This window comes from Lynx rufus, unplaced genomic scaffold (assembly GCF_022079265.1).
Source record: "Lynx rufus isolate CCGP_SWC_20201006 ecotype Redwood Valley unplaced genomic scaffold, mLynRuf1.p SCAF_9, whole genome shotgun sequence".
NCBI classification, from domain to species: Eukaryota; Metazoa; Chordata; class Mammalia; order Carnivora; family Felidae; genus Lynx; species Lynx rufus.
The window spans coordinates 87,432,715-87,456,191 of record NW_025814897.1 but is presented as its reverse complement, the minus strand read 5'-3'; the positions used below and the strand labels follow the sequence as shown (position 1 = coordinate 87,456,191).

At 34.8% G+C, this 23,477-nt stretch overlaps 1 protein-coding gene across 1 annotated transcript in view; it reads left to right on the top strand.

Moving 5' to 3' along the window:
• Positions 1 to 23,477, top strand: part of CSTF3 (cleavage stimulation factor subunit 3) — a 72,039-nt gene that overhangs the window by 3,875 nt on the left and 44,687 nt on the right. The window contains exons 2-3 of the mRNA XM_047070216.1: positions 10,858 to 10,959; positions 11,082 to 11,177. Of these exons, the coding sequence (XP_046926172.1) occupies positions 10,858 to 10,959; positions 11,082 to 11,177 (198 nt within the window). The remainder of the gene's footprint in view (positions 1 to 10,857; positions 10,960 to 11,081; positions 11,178 to 23,477) is intronic.

The window sequence follows — 23,477 nt, the reverse complement described above, 5'->3', positions numbered from 1 at the left end:
CCTTACAGCATTTAGCTATTGTTTAGAGTTCCTCCACTGGGTTTAGGCCTGAGTTGAAGGGGTGGCCTTATTTATTCATCCTTGCATCTAGGAATCTAGGAAATTCTCTTTGATATTTAAAGGTGTTTGATAAATGAATGGATGAATTTTGCAGTTAGGCTCTGTGCAATACAGTACAAATTCTCAAAGAGTTTAATCTTGGGAGGACAGATGGACAAATAATACAGAGTAAAATATTTTGGGTGTAAAAGTGGTGGTTCCTAAAGTTTTATTAGATAAGAGGATGGAGAGAGATGTTCTCAGCCAGGCCAATTCATATGAACCTTTAAATCCTTAAAATTCTGTTTCTACACTCGTCTTTTAGAAATAAGACACGAGGCACCTTTGTGGCTCAGTGGGTTAAGTGTCTGACTGGCTCAGGTCATGATCTCTCACAGTGAGTTTGAGCCCCACGTTGGGGTCTTTGCTGACTGCTCAGAGCCAGGAGCCTGCTTCAGATTCTGTGTCTCCCACTTGCGCTCTGTCTCAAAAATAAATGTTAAAAAAAAAATAGAAATAAGACTTCACTTTTAAAACAATCTATAACCTACCTAGAATTAGGAAGGCCTATAATATAAACAAAATGATCCTCACTTTGGAAAAATTGCATGACTTGAAGAAGCATAATTACCAGTAGTAATTAAAAAGATTAATCCTTGTTTTGCTTTATTAATGAAGGAAGAAAGATGAAATATATACAAGTGTTGAAGCCTGAAACCTTGTTTAGGGCTTTGCTGAGTACCATTAATACTTACCAGTGGTTGAAAGGTAATGATAGCACCAGGACAATTTCAAAGCCAAAGTGGATGTGGGCGGCAGTTAGGAATAGGGAGGGGGAAAGGCCAGGTATGTGTATTAGATGATGTGTTCTTGGGCCCAATTATTCTTTTCTGTTTTTAACAATCTTTCTGTAATAGTCTTTCTTACTTTCCTCCCTCGTGTTGTGTTACTTAGTATAACAGTTTGGGCAGCTAAAATTGAATTCGTCTTTATTGTGAATATTTCGACTATGTAGAATACCATAGTTGGCAGTCATTGTTCCTAAGTGAGATTGATCTGTATTTACGGAAGTATTGGTTTTCTTTAGAAGTACAACAGAAAGGTGCTGTGTTAAGAAAGATTGCATTCCTTCAACATTAAGAATATAGGCGTTTCAGGGAGTATAGTTTACATCCCAGATAGACTTCCCAGAGTTGCAAAATCTGTGTTCAGATGTTTGTACCTATTAAGTGGACCATTGCCAAACACAATTCTTAGTTTTGAGCTTTTCTACCATTGTCTCTAAATCTTTATTTCTCTTTAGCCAAGACCTTGCTGTGAATTTGAGTCTTTTTGTTTTGCTGGACAGTTGGTAATGGTGTGAGAATTGATGTAAAAAGAGATTTGGGGCGCCTGGGTGGCTCAGTCACTTGAGCATCCAACTCTTGATTTCATCTCAGGTCGTGATCCCAGGGTCTGTCGAATTGAGCCCTGCATTCATTGGGCTCCATTCTGTGCGTGGTGCCTGCTTGAGATGCTCTCTCTCTCCGTCAGTCTCCCACACTCTAGCGCATGCACTCTCTCTCTCTCTTTCTCTTTAAAATGTATTTTTAAAAAAAGGAAGGGGAATTTGAGTTAGTAAATTTTTAGATTAGTGGATAGCTTATAATCAGTAAATACTTAAAGCCAGAAGGACAAAACTATTTCTTAATTGATGTTTTTCTAACATTTTACTTAATCTAGAGAATTAATATCTTGGCTACATTTGGTCTAAAGCTACATTTTTTAAATTCTAAAAGACTCAATTTTTTATTTGTAGTTTGCATCTGTTTCCTAGGGAATGAATAGGCAAATTTAATAAGGAAATGTGATATGTGTCATTTGGGCCAATAATCTTTAGCCTACTTTTTCTTAAGTTTTGAATTGTTTACATGTTTCTTAGATTTTTAGTCTTTGGAAGGATTGAAGGGATTATATGCAGGATACCAAAAATCTGGTAGAGTTCCATTGCACTGGTAAAGGCACACAGGAGTAAGCTGGCAATCAGTCCTAACATCACCTGTCATATAAACTGCTTCATTGTCTAGGCGTATGAATCTTCTTGGTTACTACTTGCAGATAGTCTTGCAAAGGGTTACTCTAGTCTATTTTTAATTATAAATAAAGGTTAACTGCCAAGGGAGAATTAAGACTTCATATAGATAGTATAGTCCATGCATCTTTATTATGTCTTAGGAAAAAAATGGAATGACTTAGGTCTGATGCCACTTTATTTTTAAGGAAACAACATTTCGAAAAATGTATTACAGGACACGTAGATTAGATAGTATTTCTCCAAACGGAGTTCATCGTCCATTGAATCATAATTACTTAATGGTGCTTTATTCAAGTATAGGTACCTACACCCCAATTTCAGACTTAGTATAACAGATTCTGTTAGTGAGGCTGAGAATCTTCATTTGAAACAGGTACCACAGGTGATTTTTATGTAAATGAAAGTTTGCAAACCACTTATGGGTTAAAGATACCTGAACCTTAAAAGTTGTGGTTTTTTTGTTTTTTAATTTTTTTTTTTAACATTTATTTATTTTTGAGACAGAGAGAGCATGAACAGGGAGGGTCAGAGAAAGAGGGAGACACAGAATCTGAAACAGGCTCCAGGCTCTGAACTGTCAGCATGGAGCCCGATGCAGGGCTCGAACCCACAGACTCTGAGATCATGACCTGAGCCGAAGTCGGACACTTAACCGACTGAGCCACCCAGGCGCCCCTTAAAAGTTGTTTTTGAATACACTCTTGATAAAATAAAATTTTTTTTAACGTTTATTTATTTTTGAGACAGAGAGAGACAGAACATGAACGGGGGAGGGGCAGAGAAAGAGGGAGACACAGAATCCGAAGCAGGCTCCAGGCTCTGAGCCATCAGCCCAGAGCCTGACGCGGGGCTCGAACTCACGAACCTCGAGACCGTGACCTGAGCTGAAGTCGGACGCTTAACCAGCTGAGCCACCCAGGCGCCCCAGTACACTCTTGATAAAATAAGTGGAGAAAAATATTGCAGATTATTTGAGGATGGTTAGTTTGATACTATTTTACAAAAATTTTCCTCCCTCTACTGTATTTAGCCATTACCCTTATTAGTGGAAAATACTCATTACAGAACTGTATTTGAGACTCATCCTCTAGTTCTGTTGGTCATGGTCAAGAGATATTTACATAGGTTTAAATCTTTTTAATTTTACCACCTTCTCCCCGTACTTATGATAATTATCAGGTGGATTAAATTTTCATTGGTCTCCATTTTAATTGAATGTTGGTATGACCTCTAGCATAACACCCTTCCTATTTACCATGAAAATAGCTATTTGAAGGAGACCTATCCCCCCTTCCCTTTTTTTCCCCTGTGAAAGTTATATTTCTACTTCTGGTGGGAATGGAAGGAAGAAATTAGATTACTTTATTCTTTCAACCGTTAATCGTGTTTGTCATTTCCCCCCCTTCCATCCCCAATTATCCAACCTCCTTAATTAGTTAAGCTGCCATATAGAAACTGGTTTGCAGTTTTAGTAAAGCTTAATTTAGTTTCTCAGAGACTACCAATGATTCAAAAATGGTATTAAAAGTGCTTTTCCCTTTTCCAACTACATACGTAGTCATGTACTTCATAACTGTAGTTACATAGTCATATTTCATCCAAAACAATATATTGCAATAGACTGAAAGCTGAAGCAGATAATGTCTTCTATTCAGCCAGACATTAAAGAATCACAAAAACATAAAACCGCCATTATTTCCACTAATTATTTTTTTGTTTTGGAAAATATTTTTAAATAAAATTGTTTTATTTTAAAGTGAATTAACAAATTTTTTCCATTTTAATTTTTAATGATAATATTGATATAACCCACATGTAAAAATTTTTTCTTTGGATCTTCGATTTTTAAGAATGCAAACTAAGGCTTTACAAAAAGTTTGAGGACCATTGAAAGTGCATGGTGTCTTGTCAAGTTCTCTTTCTCTGGGTTAGCTTCACATGACAAACAAAAGGTTAAGCATGGAAAGTGAAAACACTCACCTAACAGGAGAACATTTTTGTAAATCTGGTATCTAATACGGGATTTGTAGCTATAATATACAAAAGACTCTTGCAATTCAACAATAAAAAGATAGCCCAGTTAAAAATGGGCAAAGAATCTGGGTAGGCCGATAAGGCAAATGGGCAATAAGAACATCAAAAAATGCTGAACTTGGTTCACCATCAGAGAAATGTATATCAAAACCACCATGAGTTACCACTTCATACCCAGTAGGATGGTTATAATCATCGAAAGACAACTGTTGGTGACGTTGTGGAGAAATTGGAACCCTCATACACTGTTGGTGGGAATGTAAAATGGTTCAATCACTTTGGAAAACAGTCTGACAGTTCTTCAAAATGTTAAAAATAGAATTCCCATATAACCTAACAATATTACCTGTAGGAGTGTGTGTGTGTGTATGTATGTGTATGTGTGTGTGTATACATGTATCTCTAAGAATAACAAAACACAAAATGAACTCTACTCAAAAACTGGAAACAATCCGGGGCACCTGGGTGGCTCAGTTGGTAAAGTGTCCGACCCTTGGTTTTGGTTCAGGTCATGATCTCATGGTTCATGGGATCGAACCCTGCTGTCAGTGCAGAACCTGCTTGGGATTCTCTCTCCTCTCTGCCCTTCATTCATACGGGCTCTTTCAAAATAAATAAACCTAAAAAAATCCTTCTATATTAATTTTTTTTAATGTTTATTTACTTTTGAGAGAGAGAAAACGAATGGGGGGAGGGGTAGAGAGAGAGGGAGACAGAATTCAAAGCAGGCTCCAAGCTCTGAGCAGTCAGCACAGAGCCTGAAACAGGGCTCGAATGCGCAAACCGCAAGATCATGACCTGAGCTGAATCAGATGCTTAACTGATTGAACCACCCAGGCGCCTCCGCAAAATAATTTTTTTTAACTGGAAACAATCCAAATGGCCGTCACTGATAAACAGAATGTGGGATTATCCATACAATGAAATATTTGGCATTAGAGAGGAAAGTACTGATACGTGATAAAACACGAACTTTGAAAACACTCAAAATGCAAGTCAGAAACACGTTATGTAATCTCATTCACATGAAATACACGCACATTTATGGAGACTGAAAATAGTTTGGTGGTTGCTTAGGACTAGGGGATTGGGAAATTGTAATGACTAATGGGTATAGTTCTTGTTGGGTGATAAAATGTTTTAAAAAACTTATTGTGAATTGTATATATTAAATGAGTGAATTATATATGATTATGTCTCCAAAAAGCCATTATTAAAGAAAATTTTAAGATTGAACACATAATGGATTTACCCTGCCTTCAGACTTTTAGCCAGTTGTAAATTGGTTACTGTTGTAACCAAAGAAAATAAGTTGTTAATTTTAGCAGTATGCTACTACTAGAAAAACAGTTCATAGAACAGATGCTAGAGACAGTTCCTGAGTAACATCTTGTCCCTATACAAAAAAATCTATCATCTAGTTCATAATTTTTCTGGGTTTTGTACCCATTTGAAATAGTATGTGTTGGTATGTATCTCCATATACTCCATACAATTGTGTGATTTTTCTGATTTTTAAAATTTTGCCTATCAAAGGAGTTCTCAAAGTTCTGGTATCATTGGTAATGTGCATGCCTTGGGAACTAGTCCATCTTTTGTTCTGCTTATTGGGGTTCCATCCCACTGCCCATTACCATTCTTAAAGAATGGTAATAGGATTGTAGTTTATTCCAAAGGCAAAAGCTGGATTTGTAATAGAGTTTCTTATAGTAATAAATTTTGGGGCCATGTAACTATGGGACACCTGTTCTTTTGCTACACTAAGCAAGCTGAGTTCTGAACTCATTCCATTACAAGTGAGCACTGGAAACTTGTCCTAAGTTTTCTTAAAGTGACCTATTCCTTTGGGCAAAAGATTTAGGAAATAGTAACACAATTCCATTCCTTGTGGAGGTCCAGTCTCCTTGTGGATAGTAGAAAACTGTTCAATTTTCCTTTGCCGTATGGAAATATGCCCAGGCCAGAGAACAAAAATATTGTGCCTTTGGCCACCTAACTGGTTCATGATGATGAATGACTTTTTATTGTAGGAATTAAATGTGGCCCAAAGTACTAGAAGTCCAATGCGCTATCTATTGCGCAAAACTACTAGACTATATTCTTGGCTATTTTCGGTAGCTTTCTTGTTAATTAATATAGTTGATTGAGAATTATCTATGTAAATTATTTTATGAACATTTAACTGCATCCTTGGCAAGAGGAAAATATTTAGGGGTGTAACAGTCTGAAAAGAGCTGAGCTATGGTTCTGTCAGATTCTAACTAGACTTTGGGTAGATTCATGTAGTTTATATTTCTTGTTATGAAATGGGGTTATTAACAAAGAATGATTAATGCTTTACATTGTAGATGCTCAAAAACTTTTTTACATCTGATCTTCAACATCATTTGCATCGGTTCTTAGTCCATTGTAACCCCATCCCCCAGGTGTCTGGATAGAATTGTAGGGATTCTATGAAGTTGTATGGAAAACTCTTTGTTTTTACTAATGTCTAACTGAAATTGAGCCTTTCCTTATGAATGTAGGCAAGATACCTTTACATTAGCAGTGTTAGCAACAGCTGTAATTGGACATAAATATTCCAAATATTGTTGCCCTTATCATTAGACTGACTGCTAGATCTTATTTAATGTGTTGTGTCTGTTATCGTGTAAAACTTTGTTTAAAAATATTTCAGTAATTATATTTCAATGTAATTGGTTTCCTTTGAGGTATCTGTTTATTTTGTGTATTTAAGAACATTATTCTTAAGAGGGGCGCCTGGTTGGCTCAGTCTGTAGAGGAAACAACTTCTGATGTTGTGCATTCAAGCCCCATGTTGGGTGTAGTACCTACTTTGGGGGGGGAAAAAAAGAACACTTATGAGAAAGAGCCCACAGGCTTCACTAGACTGTAAGAAAGTTCTGGGGTACTACAAAGGGTTATGAAACCCTCAGAGAGCTGTGGTTTCAACTGAGACTGCACATTAGAACCATCTGGGGAATTTTTTTAAAGTAGTGATTAAAAAAAATTTTTTTAAGTAAAATAAAAGTAGTGATGGTCCAGGCCAGTTCCTAGGGATTCTGATTTAATTGATCTAGATAGTGGGGCTTGAGCATCTTTTTAAAATCCTCTTTCACCCAGGTGGTTCTAATGTGCTGCCAGGGTTGAGAATCACTAAGGGAATGGCTTGTTTTATTCAGCAGGGAGACATTTATGCTTTTTGCTGCAATTTTGGTGGTTGAGTATTAGACACTATTTCCTGAGTTTTCTCTTCTGTTTTACAGATTGTGATATACATTATCTAATTTGGTTGGTTAATTTTCAGATCCTGATTTGCCTTCCCATCAGATTGCTTTGAAACCCTAATTGTTAGTGTTGATTTAACTAAAACCGGTATTGGTTAGTTGTTTTTTACTTGCTGATTTAAAGTACTTGTATCAGATTTACTTCTTATTTTATCATTAACACTTTATTATAGTTGGTATCTTACAAACTAAGATCCTAGTTTTATTTTATTTTTACGTTTATTTATTTTGAGAGAGAGAGTGAGTCCATGTGAGTGGGGGAGGGGTAGAGAGAGAGAGAATCCCAAGCAGGCTCCCTCTGTCAGCACATAGCCTGAAGCAAGCTGAAATCAAGAGTTAGGTGCTTAACTGAGTCACCCAGGTGCCCCACTCCTAGTTTTAAGATAGTTTTTTAATTTTTTTTTCAAGAAGTAAATAAATCCTTTGAAAGTAAAAGTCTTTATTTGTTGTATCTCAAGTGTCCTGTCAACAATGTGTGGCACATATTAAGCACTGAGCAAATACTTTTAAGGTGAATAGTAAAAATTTAAACAGTAGAAGAGTATATAGATTGTAAAGTAAGTGTGTGTGTGTCTGTCTCTCCCCAGCTCACCTCCAATTTTTTTTGATGCAGTATTATGGTAATAGTTCCATGTTACTATCTATAGACTTGTCTTGCTCTGTTCTTTTTAGTGACTGCAAATTCCTATATTTAGCCAGTTGTTGTATACATGATTATTTAAATTACTTCTAGTTTTATGTAACAGCAAAGAGCCAAGTACTTGACTCTTTATTTAGTACACATCTTTGGGCATGTGTGCAGTAGAAGTTGCCAGGAGTGGAATTCAGGGTCAGACATTCATGTTAAATTTTGATCAGATTACTTGCCCCTGCCAACAATGTGAGAATGTGTTTTTATATACCCTTGCCAGTGCAATGTTGATTGTAAAACACTTTGGTCTCTGTCTTACGGTTTACATTGGTATTTCTTTTGAGTGTTTAAAGGTCATTGTTAACTTCTCTTTCTGGGAACTGTTTCAGTACGTTGCCCATTTTCTTTCTGAGCTGCTGGTCTTTTATTGACTGTACGTTAATAAATTTAGTACTATGCCAAATAAGTTGGGATGTTTTTTAGGTTAGTCTTTTGACTTTGTAATACTTTTTCATGCACAAATTTACACTGAATTAAGTTTACTCTTCAGAGGCTTCTAAAAAGCTTTTTCTTTTTTTTTAACATTCATTTTTGAGAGAGAGAGAGCCCGCAAGCGAGCATGAGCAGGGGAGGGGCAGAGGGAGAGGGAGACACAGAATCCGCAGCAGGCTCTAGGCTCTGAGCTGTCAGCACGTAGCCCCATGTGGGGCTCAACCTCAAGAGATTCAAGAACCCGAGATCATGATCTGAGCCGAAGTCGGACGCTCAACTGACTGAGCCACCCAGGCGCCCCGGAAAAGTTTTTTCTATGCACAGATACATTTCAGTTATTTTTTCCTCTAGTTCTTTTTTTGTTGTGTTTAAATCTTTGATCTATCTGAAATTTACTTTGGTAGAAAGGATAAAATAGTAATTCAACTTTATTTTGATAAAGTTGACTGCAGTTATTCTAACACTGTACATTAAATAATCTACCATTCTGATTTAAAATATCACCTTTGTTCATTTTCCATATATCATTCTCTTTCTTAATCATCTTGAACCAGTGATTGGTTTGTCACCATTACCAAACTTGCCTTGTCATTTTGTGTTATAACATATGGTTGGAGCCAGTAGTCCTCTTCATTAAATTTTTCCAGTTTTAGCTTCTTAAGCTGGCCTGCTTACGAAGCTCTTGTATATTAGTAAAACATCATAATTTTGATATAAATTTACATTAATCTTTTAAAACATGTTTTTCTTTCTAAATAATTTATTCCAAAGAAGAGAGTATTATTTCTCCTTGGTAATTTTGTTTTCTAAACTCATAATTTAAAGTGTTTTTTCCCAAATGGAGTTTTGACAGTAATTTTCCATGAGATATTAATTGCCACTGAAGAAAGGAAAAAAGAAAGCTCTTAGCGGCAGTGTTTCCCTGTGTGTCTCGAACATTATTGTGTATTGCCATATTACAGATTTCAAGAAGTCCTGCAAAAAGACAAAACTTTTATAGGTTAACATGTATCTGACTTATTTGAATATCAGTTTCTTTTTGTGGTACATAGTAGTATTCTGAACAACAATTTGAGAAGTAGTTGTATTTTTGCTTCAGGTGCTAGCTACTATTTTAGGCATTAATTTTTTTAAGATTATATTTCTATAATAAAAATAAAACTACCACCCATCACCCACACATGACCACTAGACATTTTAGTACAGTCTTATAAATCTCTTATTGCAAGTTTCTTTTATAGTTTTAGTGATGCTGTATAAGTCATTTGTGAGTCCTGTTTTTAAAATCTTTACATCAAAATAAAATTTCCAGGGGCACCTGGGTGACTCAGTTGGTTGAATGCCTGCTCCTTGATTTTGACTCACATCGTGATCCCAGGGGCATGGATTGAGCCTTGTATCAGGCTCCATGCTGAACGTGGAGCCTGCTTAAGATTCTCTTTCTCCCTCTCTCCTTCTCCCTCCCCCGCTCCGCCCTTCCGTCTCTCTGTCTCTGTCTCTCTCTCAAATAAAAAAATAAAATTTCCATGTCATTTCATGCTTTTCCTTTTTGTGGCTCAGGATGAATGCTCTATAGCAGTGTTTCTCAAAGTTGGTCCACAGACCCCAGGGATTCCTAAGACTTTCAGTGGTTCATTCTGTGAGTTTGTACTGTTTCATAATAAATCTAAGACATTTTTGCCCTATCACTCTTAATCTCTCATGAGAGTACAGTGGAATTTTTACATGTGCTATCACAACAGATAGAATGCAGAAGCAGATATAAAAATCCAGCTACATTTAGAACAATTGGACATTAAGCAGATTTGCAAATACATTAATACAAGGGTATTGACTGAATTTTTAAATTTATTTTTCTTAAAAGTATTTGTTAACATGCAAATAATTTTATTATTTGTACGTGAATAAATATTTAACATTTTTCCATTTTAATTTCTAATATAGTAAATACTGAAGTAATCACATAAACGAAATGCTCTTTGGCGTACTAAGTAATTTTTAAGAGTATAAAAGGGGTCCGTCTTAAGACCACAGAGTTTGAGAATGGCTGCTGTGTAATATTTGATGTGAAAAATGGGTTTAAATTTTAAAATGTTTTTTAAAAGTATGTGATCATTAGATTTTGTTTTTATGCAGGTGACTTATGATAGCATAATATAGATTATAGAAAATGCAGGCCTCTTTTGTAAGAGGACATTTTTATGCTTTTATATTAGAGACTGATAATCTTGTGCTTGGATTAATTTAGGCATGAAAATTTTAAAACAGTAACATCAGTTTGTTATTTTTCTTTCCCCCAGGCAGCTGAGTATGTCCCAGAGAAGGTGAAGAAAGCTGAAAAGAAATTAGAAGAGAATCCATATGACCTTGACGCTTGGAGCATTCTCATTCGAGAGGCACAGGTTTAGTGATATAGGATTACATTTCCTTCTCTATGGGTCCAATCACACTACTTGGTTCTGCAGTAAATAATATTTTCATAATCCTAACATTGTAAATGCTGTTTATTGGTTTTCAATTTTAGAATCAACCTATAGACAAAGCACGGAAGACTTATGAACGCCTTGTTGCCCAGTTCCCCAGTTCTGGCAGATTCTGGAAACTATACATTGAAGCAGAGGTTAATATTTTATTTTATTTTTTCTTATATAGCATCTGATGGGAATTGCAGCATACACTAGTGTGATAGAAAACAAGTTAGGAACATAGATAGCACAACTAGGACAAGGAGGATTTAAATGTCTCTTGCCTTTATTTTGTAAAATAGGTATGAAGGAGTAATTAAAGTGAATTTTTGAAATTTGGGTCTTTACAAGTTGATGATTGTTGCATTTTGGAGTTGCAACAACATTAAAACAGTTTCAATGGTATTGGAGTGCTTTAGCCTTTTATTTACTTGTCATGTGTCAATTTATTGCCTCCTGTGTCATTTATTTAGAACTCATTTTTCTTTTTATTCCTACTTACAAACTAATATGAATGGTACTATGAGAAAATATGGAAATGTTAACTTAGTTTTATAGGGTATATTGAGTGGTGAAACATGTAGGTGAAAAAGTGTTTCAGGTTTTAATTTTGTGAAAATGCATGGTTTGTCAATAAATGTAAGCACTTCAGTAATTTAAAGTTTTTTAAGGGGATAAAGTTTCCATTATTTGGGAATAAGCTAATGTGATTCAAATTTGTGTAATCATAATTCACCCAGTGATACTTTGATTTTTTTTTTCCTTGCTTTCTAACTGTCTTGAAATTTTAAGTCAGGCATGTTTATTTTAAAGAGTAAGGGCCTCATTCTTGATTATGATTAGAAGGGAAATGTTCATTTTTGACAACTGAGGTTAGCAGTCAAGATGATAATAAAGCATTAATGTATCGATAACAATAGCACCAAGTAATCATCTTTCAGATTATAAATTAATGGGATGGAAGGGGTGAGATGGGAATAATTGATATCCACATTACGCTGAAAATTCTATCCATTTCTTTTTATAATTTATAATACTAAGAAGTATTCTTATTTTGAATGTTATAAATTCTCAACATAATCAAATACACTGCAGCCTCATCTTAACGTTCTCCCTGATAACTGAAATTTGATGATCTATGGGTCTGTTTTGGACCTGTTTAAAGGGCTTTAGTCATCAGCAGTACTAAACAGAATTTAACACAACACAGTGTCACCTGTGATGTGTTCCTCATAATGGATCCAACCAATAGCCAGTTTAAATTGAGGCTACAGTGTACTTACTGTATTTGTGCTATGGTTTATAGTATATTACTTTGGGGTGAGGGGAGATTACTGGACAATAACAGGAACATTGTGTGTGTGTATTAAATTTTTTGTGTGTGGTTGTGTATGTGGTATGTGTGTTTGTATGTGTGAGAGAGATTGTACCTTACATGGAGTTTGGTTGTGGTTTTGGCCCAAGACTTTAAGGTTTCATCAGTTACCCTTTGGGACCATTTCTTTCCTTAATATATTTAATCATCAGAGTAGACTGACATGGAATTCACCAGGTGAGTGAATAGGCCTGTCTGAAGTGTGCTGAACCCAGTGCTGCTTTGTAATACTCATTAAATCAAGGAACTTTGGATCACCTGTACTTGATCTACATTCCGGTTTGATTTTACAAACACATTAACTTATATGCAAACTCATCAGACATGAACATAATTGATGCATAGTAGTTTTTATATAATGAAGTAGTACTTTAGTTTTAGAAAGTTCTCAAATATTCAGGTATTTGTGCATTTTATTATAAGTTAAACTGAAACTGGCGGATACTCCATTCTGTAGGAACTGAATGAGTCTGTTTCTCCCATTTCCTAACTAAAGATATGAAATGCATTATAAAAAAGAATTCTAAGACGGACCAGATGTTCTTTCAAGGCTGAAATTGTCTAAATAATAGGCTCATTTCATTTAATATTTCAGAGCTGCTAGCAGTTGCCCGATTTATTTAATTGGTAAGATTTGCAGTTATTTCACACACATACACACACATAAATATGAATGTATGTATAAAACATCTTTTGAGAAAAATGGTAAAGAATATATATATATATATATATATGTGTGTTTTGTAAAATTTACATTTTTGGTTTAGGAATTAAAATGTTAAAATTGCTGATTTAGAAATGCATACCCGGAGCTGTGTTTTTCTCTTTTCCTGATTTGCTCTTTATTTTTTTATTTTCACATTTTGTACTTTGTTTAGCCTGTAAGAGGCTAAAGTTTTCTTTGGTCATTTCACCCAGTGTGGCCTTTAATATTTCTGGAGGAGACACATAACCTCTTTATAATACATTAAAATCTGAAGTAATAATTAGAATGTCTTTAAAGGTAATACTAACAGTGTTTACATAACATTTTGTATGCACTCTCAAGAAAATAAAGTTTTTTTAATACATTTGTTGTAACTCAGTACTTCATGGCGGGAAAATTATGTTTTGTTTATTTATGGTCAGTTAAACCAATGTGTGTGAGTCCAAATACATTTAGTACTTTTCTAATGAAAATACATGCATCATTAATAACAACAGATAATGTGATTCCCCAGAGAAAGTTGTAAGTCCTACTAAGAACAAGTAGCAAAAACGAGTTTTTCGGTTTTGGGGTTTTTTGTTTTTGTTTTTTTGCTTTTAAATTTGAAACATAAGTTGCAAATGAGAGCATAATATAAATAATTTTTAGGAAAGGAGTTAGTGACACTAATCTGATATTTTCAGTATTTGCAAGTATATCAGCTTTTCTCATATCAGTGGCATTTATAATACCTAGCTACTTGTGTAAAATTTGAGCTTTATTGAACTATCATCCTTAATTCATTACCCACTTTTAATTTTTTGCTAAAGCATAGAAACTGTTGGACATAAATTCTCTTGTTCTAATGAAAGGGCACTTAGAATCAATATCTGTGTATTTGTTGTAATTATATAATTTCAGAATTAAGCCAGATGACTTGAGTGTTGTACATATTAATTCTGTAGAAACACCAGAGGTTAAGTGGGATAACCAGTCAAAGCCTCAGTGCTCTGTAAATACCCACTTTTTAGGGTGGTTAAAAGGGTTACTAAATATCACAAAACTGAGAAAATTTATAGTTTTGCCATATTCTTTAAGTTGTTTTTCCCTTTGTGGTTTCTGTAGCTATTCATATAGCTAGGTAATCAATGTGACAGCACATAAGCTACAATATTTTACTGTTAGGAGTAATTTGTTTTGAATTAGGCCACATTCATAAGAAATTTTTCTACAAAAGGATGATGGTTTTTATTGGTAGCTGAAGGAGAAATGAAGAAGGTAATGCTGCTGGTAATAGCAACAATGTATCTTGCTATCTGTGAAAGCTGTAATTCTTTAATAAAAGTATATAGAGAATTGATGGCTTTTTATTTTAAAAGATTTTAAAAACATGAATCCTTATTAAAATGGGTTGTAAAGTATACATTTCAGTTTTTCAAAATAACCTTTCTACTTGGGAAAAATGACTCTTAAAAAATACCTTTCTTCTTGGAAAATGGAAGTGAACTCAGGATGGAACATGAATGACCTAAATTGAAATAAACTTCTCCACTGTCGATACTGTTTTAATATCTCTAAGTAGCAGTTCAAACTACTGTTGTTATAATGTTTTGTATATTTTGAGCAATGTGATTTTTTAAATGCAGATAAAATTATTGCATTATCATATAAATTATTTCTTTTCTATACTTCAACTTGCAGTCTCTTTTTAAAAACATCTGTACTCTTTTCTTATAGATCTGCTCTTTTCCTGTTTGTAATAAATGTTGGTCCATGTCTGTGTGATTATTCAGATTGTACTCTAAAATGCAACATGCTCTTTAATCTATAGTTTCTTAAATGCATGTATAAATGTAGTGTAGGGGTATAAAAGAAAACAGGACTGATTTGCAAACACAGAACTGAGTAATCAGATATCTGAAAGTGCTTTGAATAATTACATACTATTTTTTAAACCAAAGGAAATATTTGTGTGTTTATTATTATTAGTAAACTTCTATTTCAGGTTTTACTGAAATACCGTATTCTGTCCATATTCCCTTCCATTATTGTAGCATAGATGTTTAGGTTTTGTCAGTGATACTAACTTGATCTATACATTTTTTTTCCTTGAGGCCTTTTCTCTTCACCCAGGCATTGTATAATAAAACTGTTTTGCAAAAGGACATAGCTAATTTAGATAAAATTTCTTTTTAAAAAAATCTTATTTTCTATTCTTTGTCTTTAGATAATTTAGTATTTTATGTGAAATGTAGTGATTTATTTTCAAGCAAAACCTTGTACTAATCAGCCTAATTGCCTGTATATTTATATTTCTCCACTTTATAAAGGAAAATTATAATCTCTGCAGTCACTGATACACAAATTAAAAAAATAATGGTCCTCTTTTTTCCTTTGCGAAGACTCAGATTTTTAAGATAGCTTCTTCATATTCTACTTCATTGCGTGTAATAAGATTTATGGTATATTCTGAAAATGTGGAAAAGGCATCTCTGACCAGATTTTAATAAAAAAGTACACACGTTCTCAAATTTATTATGGAACAAAAAGGGCTATTTGATCATGTAGTTTTAAGTTTCCCTGTGGGTAATGCTCTAGCCTAAGTTTCTTGGGCATTTATGGAATAACAATACTTAATATTATAATACCTAATATTTAGTGGTTTGTTTGTTTTTTTAAATCATGGGGCATTGTAATCAGTAAGGTCTTAGGGGATTATTTTGGTATATGACCCACTTCCCCTATTCTGGGAGGTATTAGTTATGCTCCAATATGGCATCCATGAATAAACACAGACACATAAGCCCTTCATAATATTATGAAGTGAAACCTCCATACTGGAAATAATCTTAACAGAAAAGCCTTTTGAGGGTGCTCGGCATTTTTGGTTCTAACTTGAGCATAAAGGAACCAGGTGGCAATTAATTGACTTTCTCTTTTAAAAAACAAAGAAATCTTAAAGTCTAAGGCTCGGTTTTTTTCTAATGGGTTCATTGTTTTTTATTTTGTTTAGTGTGTTCTTTCTACTTGCAAACAGCTGTTCCTTTTTGAATGAGTCTGATTCAAGGCACTTCCAAGAAATGAAGATATCTAAAATATACTGATGATGTCTATTAAAAGCTGTATTTCGAGATGTGGACAAGAATGCATTTTTCTTCCTGTAAATAATTTTCTTTTGAACTAATTTTTATTACTAAACAGTTTTGCTCTCAGCAACTTTGGAGTGGAAAACAGTTGGTTAATATGGTGGTGTAGTGGTTAATATGATGGTGTGGTACATTGAAGTCTATAAATTTTTTCCCCCACATATTCAGAATCCACAGCAGTTCCAACAAAATTGTGAATATTTGCTTTGAATACAACTTGTTGAGAAACTAAACGGCTTTTCTAAGGCTCAGGGAAGCATAACATGGGGTAAGTTTTACCATTTTGTATGCTAGGAGACCCCTCCCCCCCCAAAGAAAAATTTTGTATTTGGTAATGTTAAGTGATAGTTCTAAAAACAAAAATCTAATGTCAAAGAAAGGATTGACATGTGGTTTTGGAATAATACTTCAAAATGTAAGGCCAGTATAACTGTCCCAAAAGCTATTTTTAAGCTTTCTAGTACATTTATTTATGTGATACTGCATTATGACATTTTTTTAAATACAAAATTTTAGCTCTAGCATATACAGATAACATTATTGTAAGTCTTTGTCTACATATTTCTATATGGGAAAGTCTTTTTTCTCTTTTGGTTGTGTGGAGATATAAATGACCTATAACACTGCATAAGTTTAAGGTGTGCAATATATCAATTTGATAAATGTATATACTGTGAAAAGATACCCACAATGTTTAGTTAACATCCATCACCTCACACAGTGATAAGAAAAAAGGTCTTTTATGGTGACATTTTCTTTTAACTTTTTCATGTTGAATTTTAATGTTTGTTTATTTTTGAGAGAGAGACACAGAGCATGAGTGGAGGAGGGCCAGAGAGAGAGGGAGACACAGAATCTGAAGCAGACTCCAGGCTCTGAGCTATCAGCACAGCCCGATGTGGGGCTGGAACTCACAAACCGTGAGATCATGACGTGAGTCAGTCGGATGCTCAACCGACTGAGCCACCCAGGCGCCCCTTTCATGTTGAATTTTAAGAAAACGGAGTGTTGAGCATTTTGCCATGATGGTTTCCTTGAAATTCAACAACTGAATATACAAGTATTGTATATTTATTTTTTAAGTATTATTTTGAGAGTATGAGTAGGGGAGGAGTCGAGACAGGGAAAGAGAATCCCAAGCAGGCCCTGCACTGTCAACGCAGAGCCCAACATAGAGCTTGAACTCAATGAACCATGAGATCATGACCTGAGCTAAAATCGAGTCAGATGCTTAAATGACTGAGCCACCCAGGCACCCCTCCTAGTGCTGTATATTTAAACCCAAAGAGGACCTTAAGTTTAAATTTTTTTTTTTTTTTTTGGTTTAGTTTGAGAGAGAGCACAAGTGGGTTGGGGGCAGAGAGAGAGGGAGACAGAGAATCCTAAGCAGGCTCTGCACTGGAAGTGCAGAGTCCAGAGTGGGGCTCAAACTCACAACCATGAGATCATGGCCTGAGCTGACACCAAGAGTTGGACACTTAACTGACTGAGCCACCTAGGCGCCCCAAGGATATTAAGTTTGAATCTGAAATTCAGAGTGGGAAGGTGAATTAATTTAGCCACTTCATATGTGAGTGACATAAAGCAACATATTATCCCTTAGAATCAAAGTTTAAATTTTTCTTTAATGTTTAGTTTTGAGAGAGAGGAAGACACAGAATCCGAAGCAGCCTCCAGGCTCTGAGCTGTCAGCACAGAGTCCAACACGGGGCTCAAAACCACACAGACCGCAAGATCATGACCTGAGGTGAAGTCAGGTGCCCCTCCCCCCCCGCTTTTTTTAATTTTTTAATTTATTTTTTTAATTTTAATTTTTTTTTTACCTTAGAATCAAAGTTTAGAAACTATAGTGCTATGGGATCACCTGGGAAGCTTTTAAAACCTGCAAGCTTGGCAATTAGCATACCATTAATGCCGACTCCATCTCCGCAGAATGGGCACATGGAAACTTACTGTTCGGTGTTTCTGGCAACTAGTTTTGGAGTTGAGGCTTTAAAAGACAATAAAGGAGTCTTGTTGCTGTGAGTATATTTCATATCTCACAGAATACTACCTTTATTTGCCTGGATTATGAAGTTATTAGTCTCCTGGCTTTTTTGACTACACTGTGATAGATCACTCAATATATAATCAATCTAGAAGTAATCTTAGAAGCATGCATTGTGTGCTTAGTAGTATTCCTAACAGTGTGGTGACTGTTTCTTAGATCTGCGATCAGGATAATGGTAGTGTTATTGAACATTGACAGTTTTTTAGTTGCTGACTTAATTCCTGGGTTTGAAACACAATTTTCTAGTCCTGGAAACTTAAAAAAAAAAACAAAAAACACAATGTAATTACTTAAGTAGCAAATAAGAGTGTCATGTATTCAGGAAGGACCACTTAAACCGGAAAATATGGCTTAAAATTACTGCAGCTTTTTTTGATAACTAACCCTTAACTCCTTTTATTTTAAATGTTTATTTTTGAGACGGAGAGAAGAGTGTGAGCTGGGGAGGGGCAGAGAGAGAGGGAGACTGAGGACCCCAAATGGGCTCTGCGCTGACAGCAGAGAGCCCAGTGCAGGGCTTCAGCTCAAGATCTGTGAGATTGTGACCTGAGCCAAACTCATGCTTGCCTGACTGAGCCACCCAGGTGCCCCACCCTTAACTCTTGAGAGAGTCTTTAAACATGAATACCACATCTTCTTTTCAGATTATTAGCTAACCATCCATTCATTTAGTTAGCACTTGAATATATGTAAGTACTACTCATTCTTTTGGGAGATGGGAGATGATGGAGTGTTTTAACAAAGAACCAGTCATTATTCCTAGCTATTTCTGTAGTCCGGTTTCTGAATTTTTCACCCCACAGAGGAGTGCAGTGTTTCTCAACCATTTTTAACTCTTGTTTCCTTATTTAAAAAAAAAATGTCTCCCTTAGTGTGTTTTGATAGCTTTTAAATCAAATACGGCTTTTAACAAATGGTGATTTTAGTATTTCTGGTTGATACCTGTCCTTAGGAGAGTTGACTTATTTCCATCTGATAGTTGAGAATTTTGGCAGCAGTGATATTCGTAGAAGAACTGGAGTAGTATATCTAAATTTCATAAAACTTAAATATCAAAAATAACATTACCTTGATGAAATACCTTGTGAAAATGTACACTGTCATAGGAGGGAGCTTACAAGTATTTGGGGAGATTGTCAACAAAAAACTTTGTTTCCTGCACTGTACATTTATGGGGGGGGGGGGTGGGAATTGTAGAGGAAGAGAATCCTAAACAGGTTCCATACTTACAGGACAAAGCCTGATGCGGGGCTTGAACCCACGAACCATGAGATAATGGGGTCCAGATGCTTAACCAACTGAGCCACCTAAGCACCCCAATTTTATCTTTTAAAGCTTTGTTTATTTCTGTACCCAACGTGGGGCTTGAACTAATGACTCCAAGATCAAGAGTCGCATGCTCTCCTGACTGAGCCAGCCATCTGCCCCTGTACATTTAATCCCCTCATCTACCATTATTATTACTATTATTAATCCTTTAACTTGTTTAATAAGTGAATTTTTGAGGTTTTGTGCTTCTCTTAATTAGGATATGTTAGTAGATGAGAAATGCTTAAAGCATCACTATTTGGATTATTTAGAGTTGAAGATTCAGATTGTATGCCAACCACTGGGGACCACATGGTTTATAATCTGCTTTCTTATGGGTTGAATAGCAAGTTAGAGCTTTTATGGGTAATAAACTGACATTTTTGCATTTTTAAAAAATGTTTTAAACTTAGAGTTGCAAGAACAATGCAAAGAATTTATATATGCTTTACCCTGATTGGCCAGCTTTTAAGATTTCACATACACTTTATCAATTCTATATTTTCCTGAACCATAGGAGATTGGATTGCATACATCACAACCTTTATACTTTGGTGTATTTTTTTTTCCATTTAATTTTTTTATTATTTTAATTTAAATTTTAGTTTAACATACAGTTTCAGTGTATTTTCAGTGTATTATAGCAGTTTTCTTCTAAATTAGTGGTATCTAATCCAAAGTTGTACATAGTTGCCATTCCTCTTTAGCCTCCTTTGATGTTGAACAGTTCCTCAGCTTTAAGTTTGATATTTCCTCATTCAGGAAATATACATATTAGCTGAAAAGCTGCAAATGATGTGTGTGTTCTCACTCTCTCATCCAGAGGCACATGATGTTTATTTACCCCTTATTGGTGATGTCATTGGTGCCCATTTTCTCCACTGTGTAGTCACTATTACTGCTTTCATAATTAATAAAACAATGAGATACTTTGCAACTGTAAAAATCCTATTTCTCATTAAACAGTTACCCCATTTTGAAATTGTTAACAATTCTTGCAGGAATCATTGATTTTTTTTTGACATTACCTAGTTTTTTTGGTATGTTTATCGTTGAGTGTTGTAAATATGTACTCTATATTGATGACTCAAACTTAAGCCTTTTTGTATTTGAAGACTACTGGAAAGTAGTAGCTTTTCTTTCCTTCCACATTTTAAACAGGTTAGTAGTAGTAAGGGTTGTTAGAAAGGTGATGATTTATACGATTTCAGTGGTTTATGATAGGAGCAAGTTTTCCAGATCGTATACTCTATTAGTAATGCCTTTAAATTCTATCATAAATCACATAGGGGAAAGATAACATTTCCTTGACTCATTAGGTTTATAGAAACTTAACTAGTTCTATATTTTTATAAGAACTGCTGGAGGCCATAGGAAATGAGTGTCTTTTATTGATTTATTAGCTGGCCAAATGGCAAATTATTTCAAATAATTTTATATTTAAAAAAAATCATTAGGTCTTTGGCTTTAAAACAGGTTGGAAAGTAAGGGGGAAAATCATCTAGATAAATACTGTATTTGCAAATGCTGTATCTTTAAAGTACTTAAATAATTTCGTTGCTGCCTGAGGCACAAATTAGAAAGTTACCACTTTAAAGGAAATAATTTCTCTACTAGCAATTAAAGATCGCTTACACCATGGTAGTGGTATTTTCCTAAAAGCAGGCTGTTTGATTAAATTTGAATTTCCTGAGTTAACAGAAAGTGAGATTTATAATTAAAGAACAGACATTCCAAGTCCAAAGAATTTATTTATATAAGTGTCTGTGATATCCTTTTAATAGCGGAAAGGGGGTTATTTGCCATGTGTCTCAACAGCAGAATTCTTTTACTGCAGCAGTAGCATCAGTTTTTGATTAGTGCAGGAAAGATATATTTGAAGAATTGGTAGTTTCTTGAAAGAAATGCAGGAAATCTGCAGATTATAAAGGGTAGTATGGAGGAATAAGAATGGCCCAGAATTTGAAATCTGGTGACCTAGGATTTTATACTTTAAGCTCTTCTATTGAATTCCTGTCATCTTAGGCAAGCCATTTTTGTTTTTTAGTTTCTTTAAGTAGATTCCATTCCCAAGGGGGGGCTTGAACTCATACCCTGACATCAAGAGTCAACTGACCCAGCCAGGCACCTCCCTGCTTTTCAAATGTTTATTATGAAAATTTTGAAACTGAAAAGTTGAAAGAATAGCATGAATATTATAGTAAATACCTATATACCTTCTTCCTTGACTGAATGTTATGTTTTGCCATACATGCTTTATCTTGTTTATATATTGTCCTACATAACCACAATAACCATTATACTGAAAAGGAACCTTGGTGTTCTAATATAATTTAATATGCAGCTCATGTTTACATTTTTCAACTGTCCCAGATTCATTGTTACTAAAATTCTCCATTTCTGTGATGGATGAGATCATTTGAATTTTATGCCCTTATGGTCCTTTTTCTGCTGTGCTTTGTGTTTTAAGTAAAATTTTAGATTTTATATTATTTCTCACTCTTATCCCTTCCTCACGTGAATAGGAAAAACTAATGTGAATCCAAGTGTTGTTTCCAGTAATCTGTATATAAATGGAAAAGTCCCATTAACCATTCCGGACAAGAATTGTCTTTAGAACTGTTGTAATTTAAAAAAAAAATATTTTTATGTTTATTATGTTTTATGTTTATTACTATGTTTATTATTATTTTGTTTGTTTGTTTATTTTATGTTTTTATATTATTTATGTTTATTATGTTTATTTATTTTTAGAGAGAGAGAGCGGGCATGAGTAGAGGAGGGGCAGAGAGAGAGGGAGACACAGAATCTGAAGCAGGCTCCAGGCTCGGAGCTGTCAGCACAGAGTCCAACATGGGGCTCCCAACTCAGGAACTGTGAGATCATGACCTAAGCCAAAGTCAGATGCTCAACTGACTGAGCCACCCAGGGGCCCCCAGAACTGTTTAATGTTAAGGAGTAGGTGGGAATTTTTTTATTTACCACTAAGAGGCAACTTTAAAAAAAATTTTTTTTTAAATATTTATTTTTGAGAGAGACAGAGCACAAGCGGGGCTGGGGCAGAGTGGGAGACACAGAATCTAAAGCAGGCTGCAGGCTTTAAGCTGTCAGCACAGAGCCCAACGCAGGGCTCAAACCCACAAGCCGTGAGATCATGACCTGAGCTGAAGTTGTACGCTTAACCGACTGAGCCACCCAGGTGCCCCAAGAGGCAATTTATTTTAAGTTTAAATACATTTGCAGTAACTTAAAGATTATAGTCTGAAATATGCATGGAATTGAATTGAGTTCTTAAAAGTAAGCAAATGTTTTTTCAATTATGTTACGTTTTCATTGTAGATCTACAAAAACTAAATTTTATGGAAAACAATATTCGGTATGGACACTATGTAAAGGAAAAAAGTAAATGAGGAAGATATTTTATAGGTAAAAGATTTTTCTTAAAATTTTTAGAAGGAAAAAGTTCAGGTTCCATTTTAAAAATCCGTTGTTGATTTTCAGTTGTATCTTGTTGATAGTGAATTTTTCCTTCGATATTCTGATTATTGGCCCCAACGAGAATAGCTCAGATTTATGGGTCCTTTAACATATTCTGGTACTGTGTTCAGTACTTTATATGGGATATCTGATTAATCACAGTTTACCTTTTGAGGTAGGTATGTATTATCCTTCCTTTTTTTTCAGATGGTCAGCTTTACTGGATTTAGGATCAACAAAATTAATGTTTAAGTAAGTGGGAAAGGGGCTTCCAGTCAAGTATTCTAATTCCTGGTTCTGGGCTCCTAGTCCCTTGAAAAAAATAGATAATGTATAGCCACTCACAACCACATACAGTTGTTAGAAATGTTTTTGAAGAAGCACGGTACAATAGCTTCCATGAAGCCTAAATCC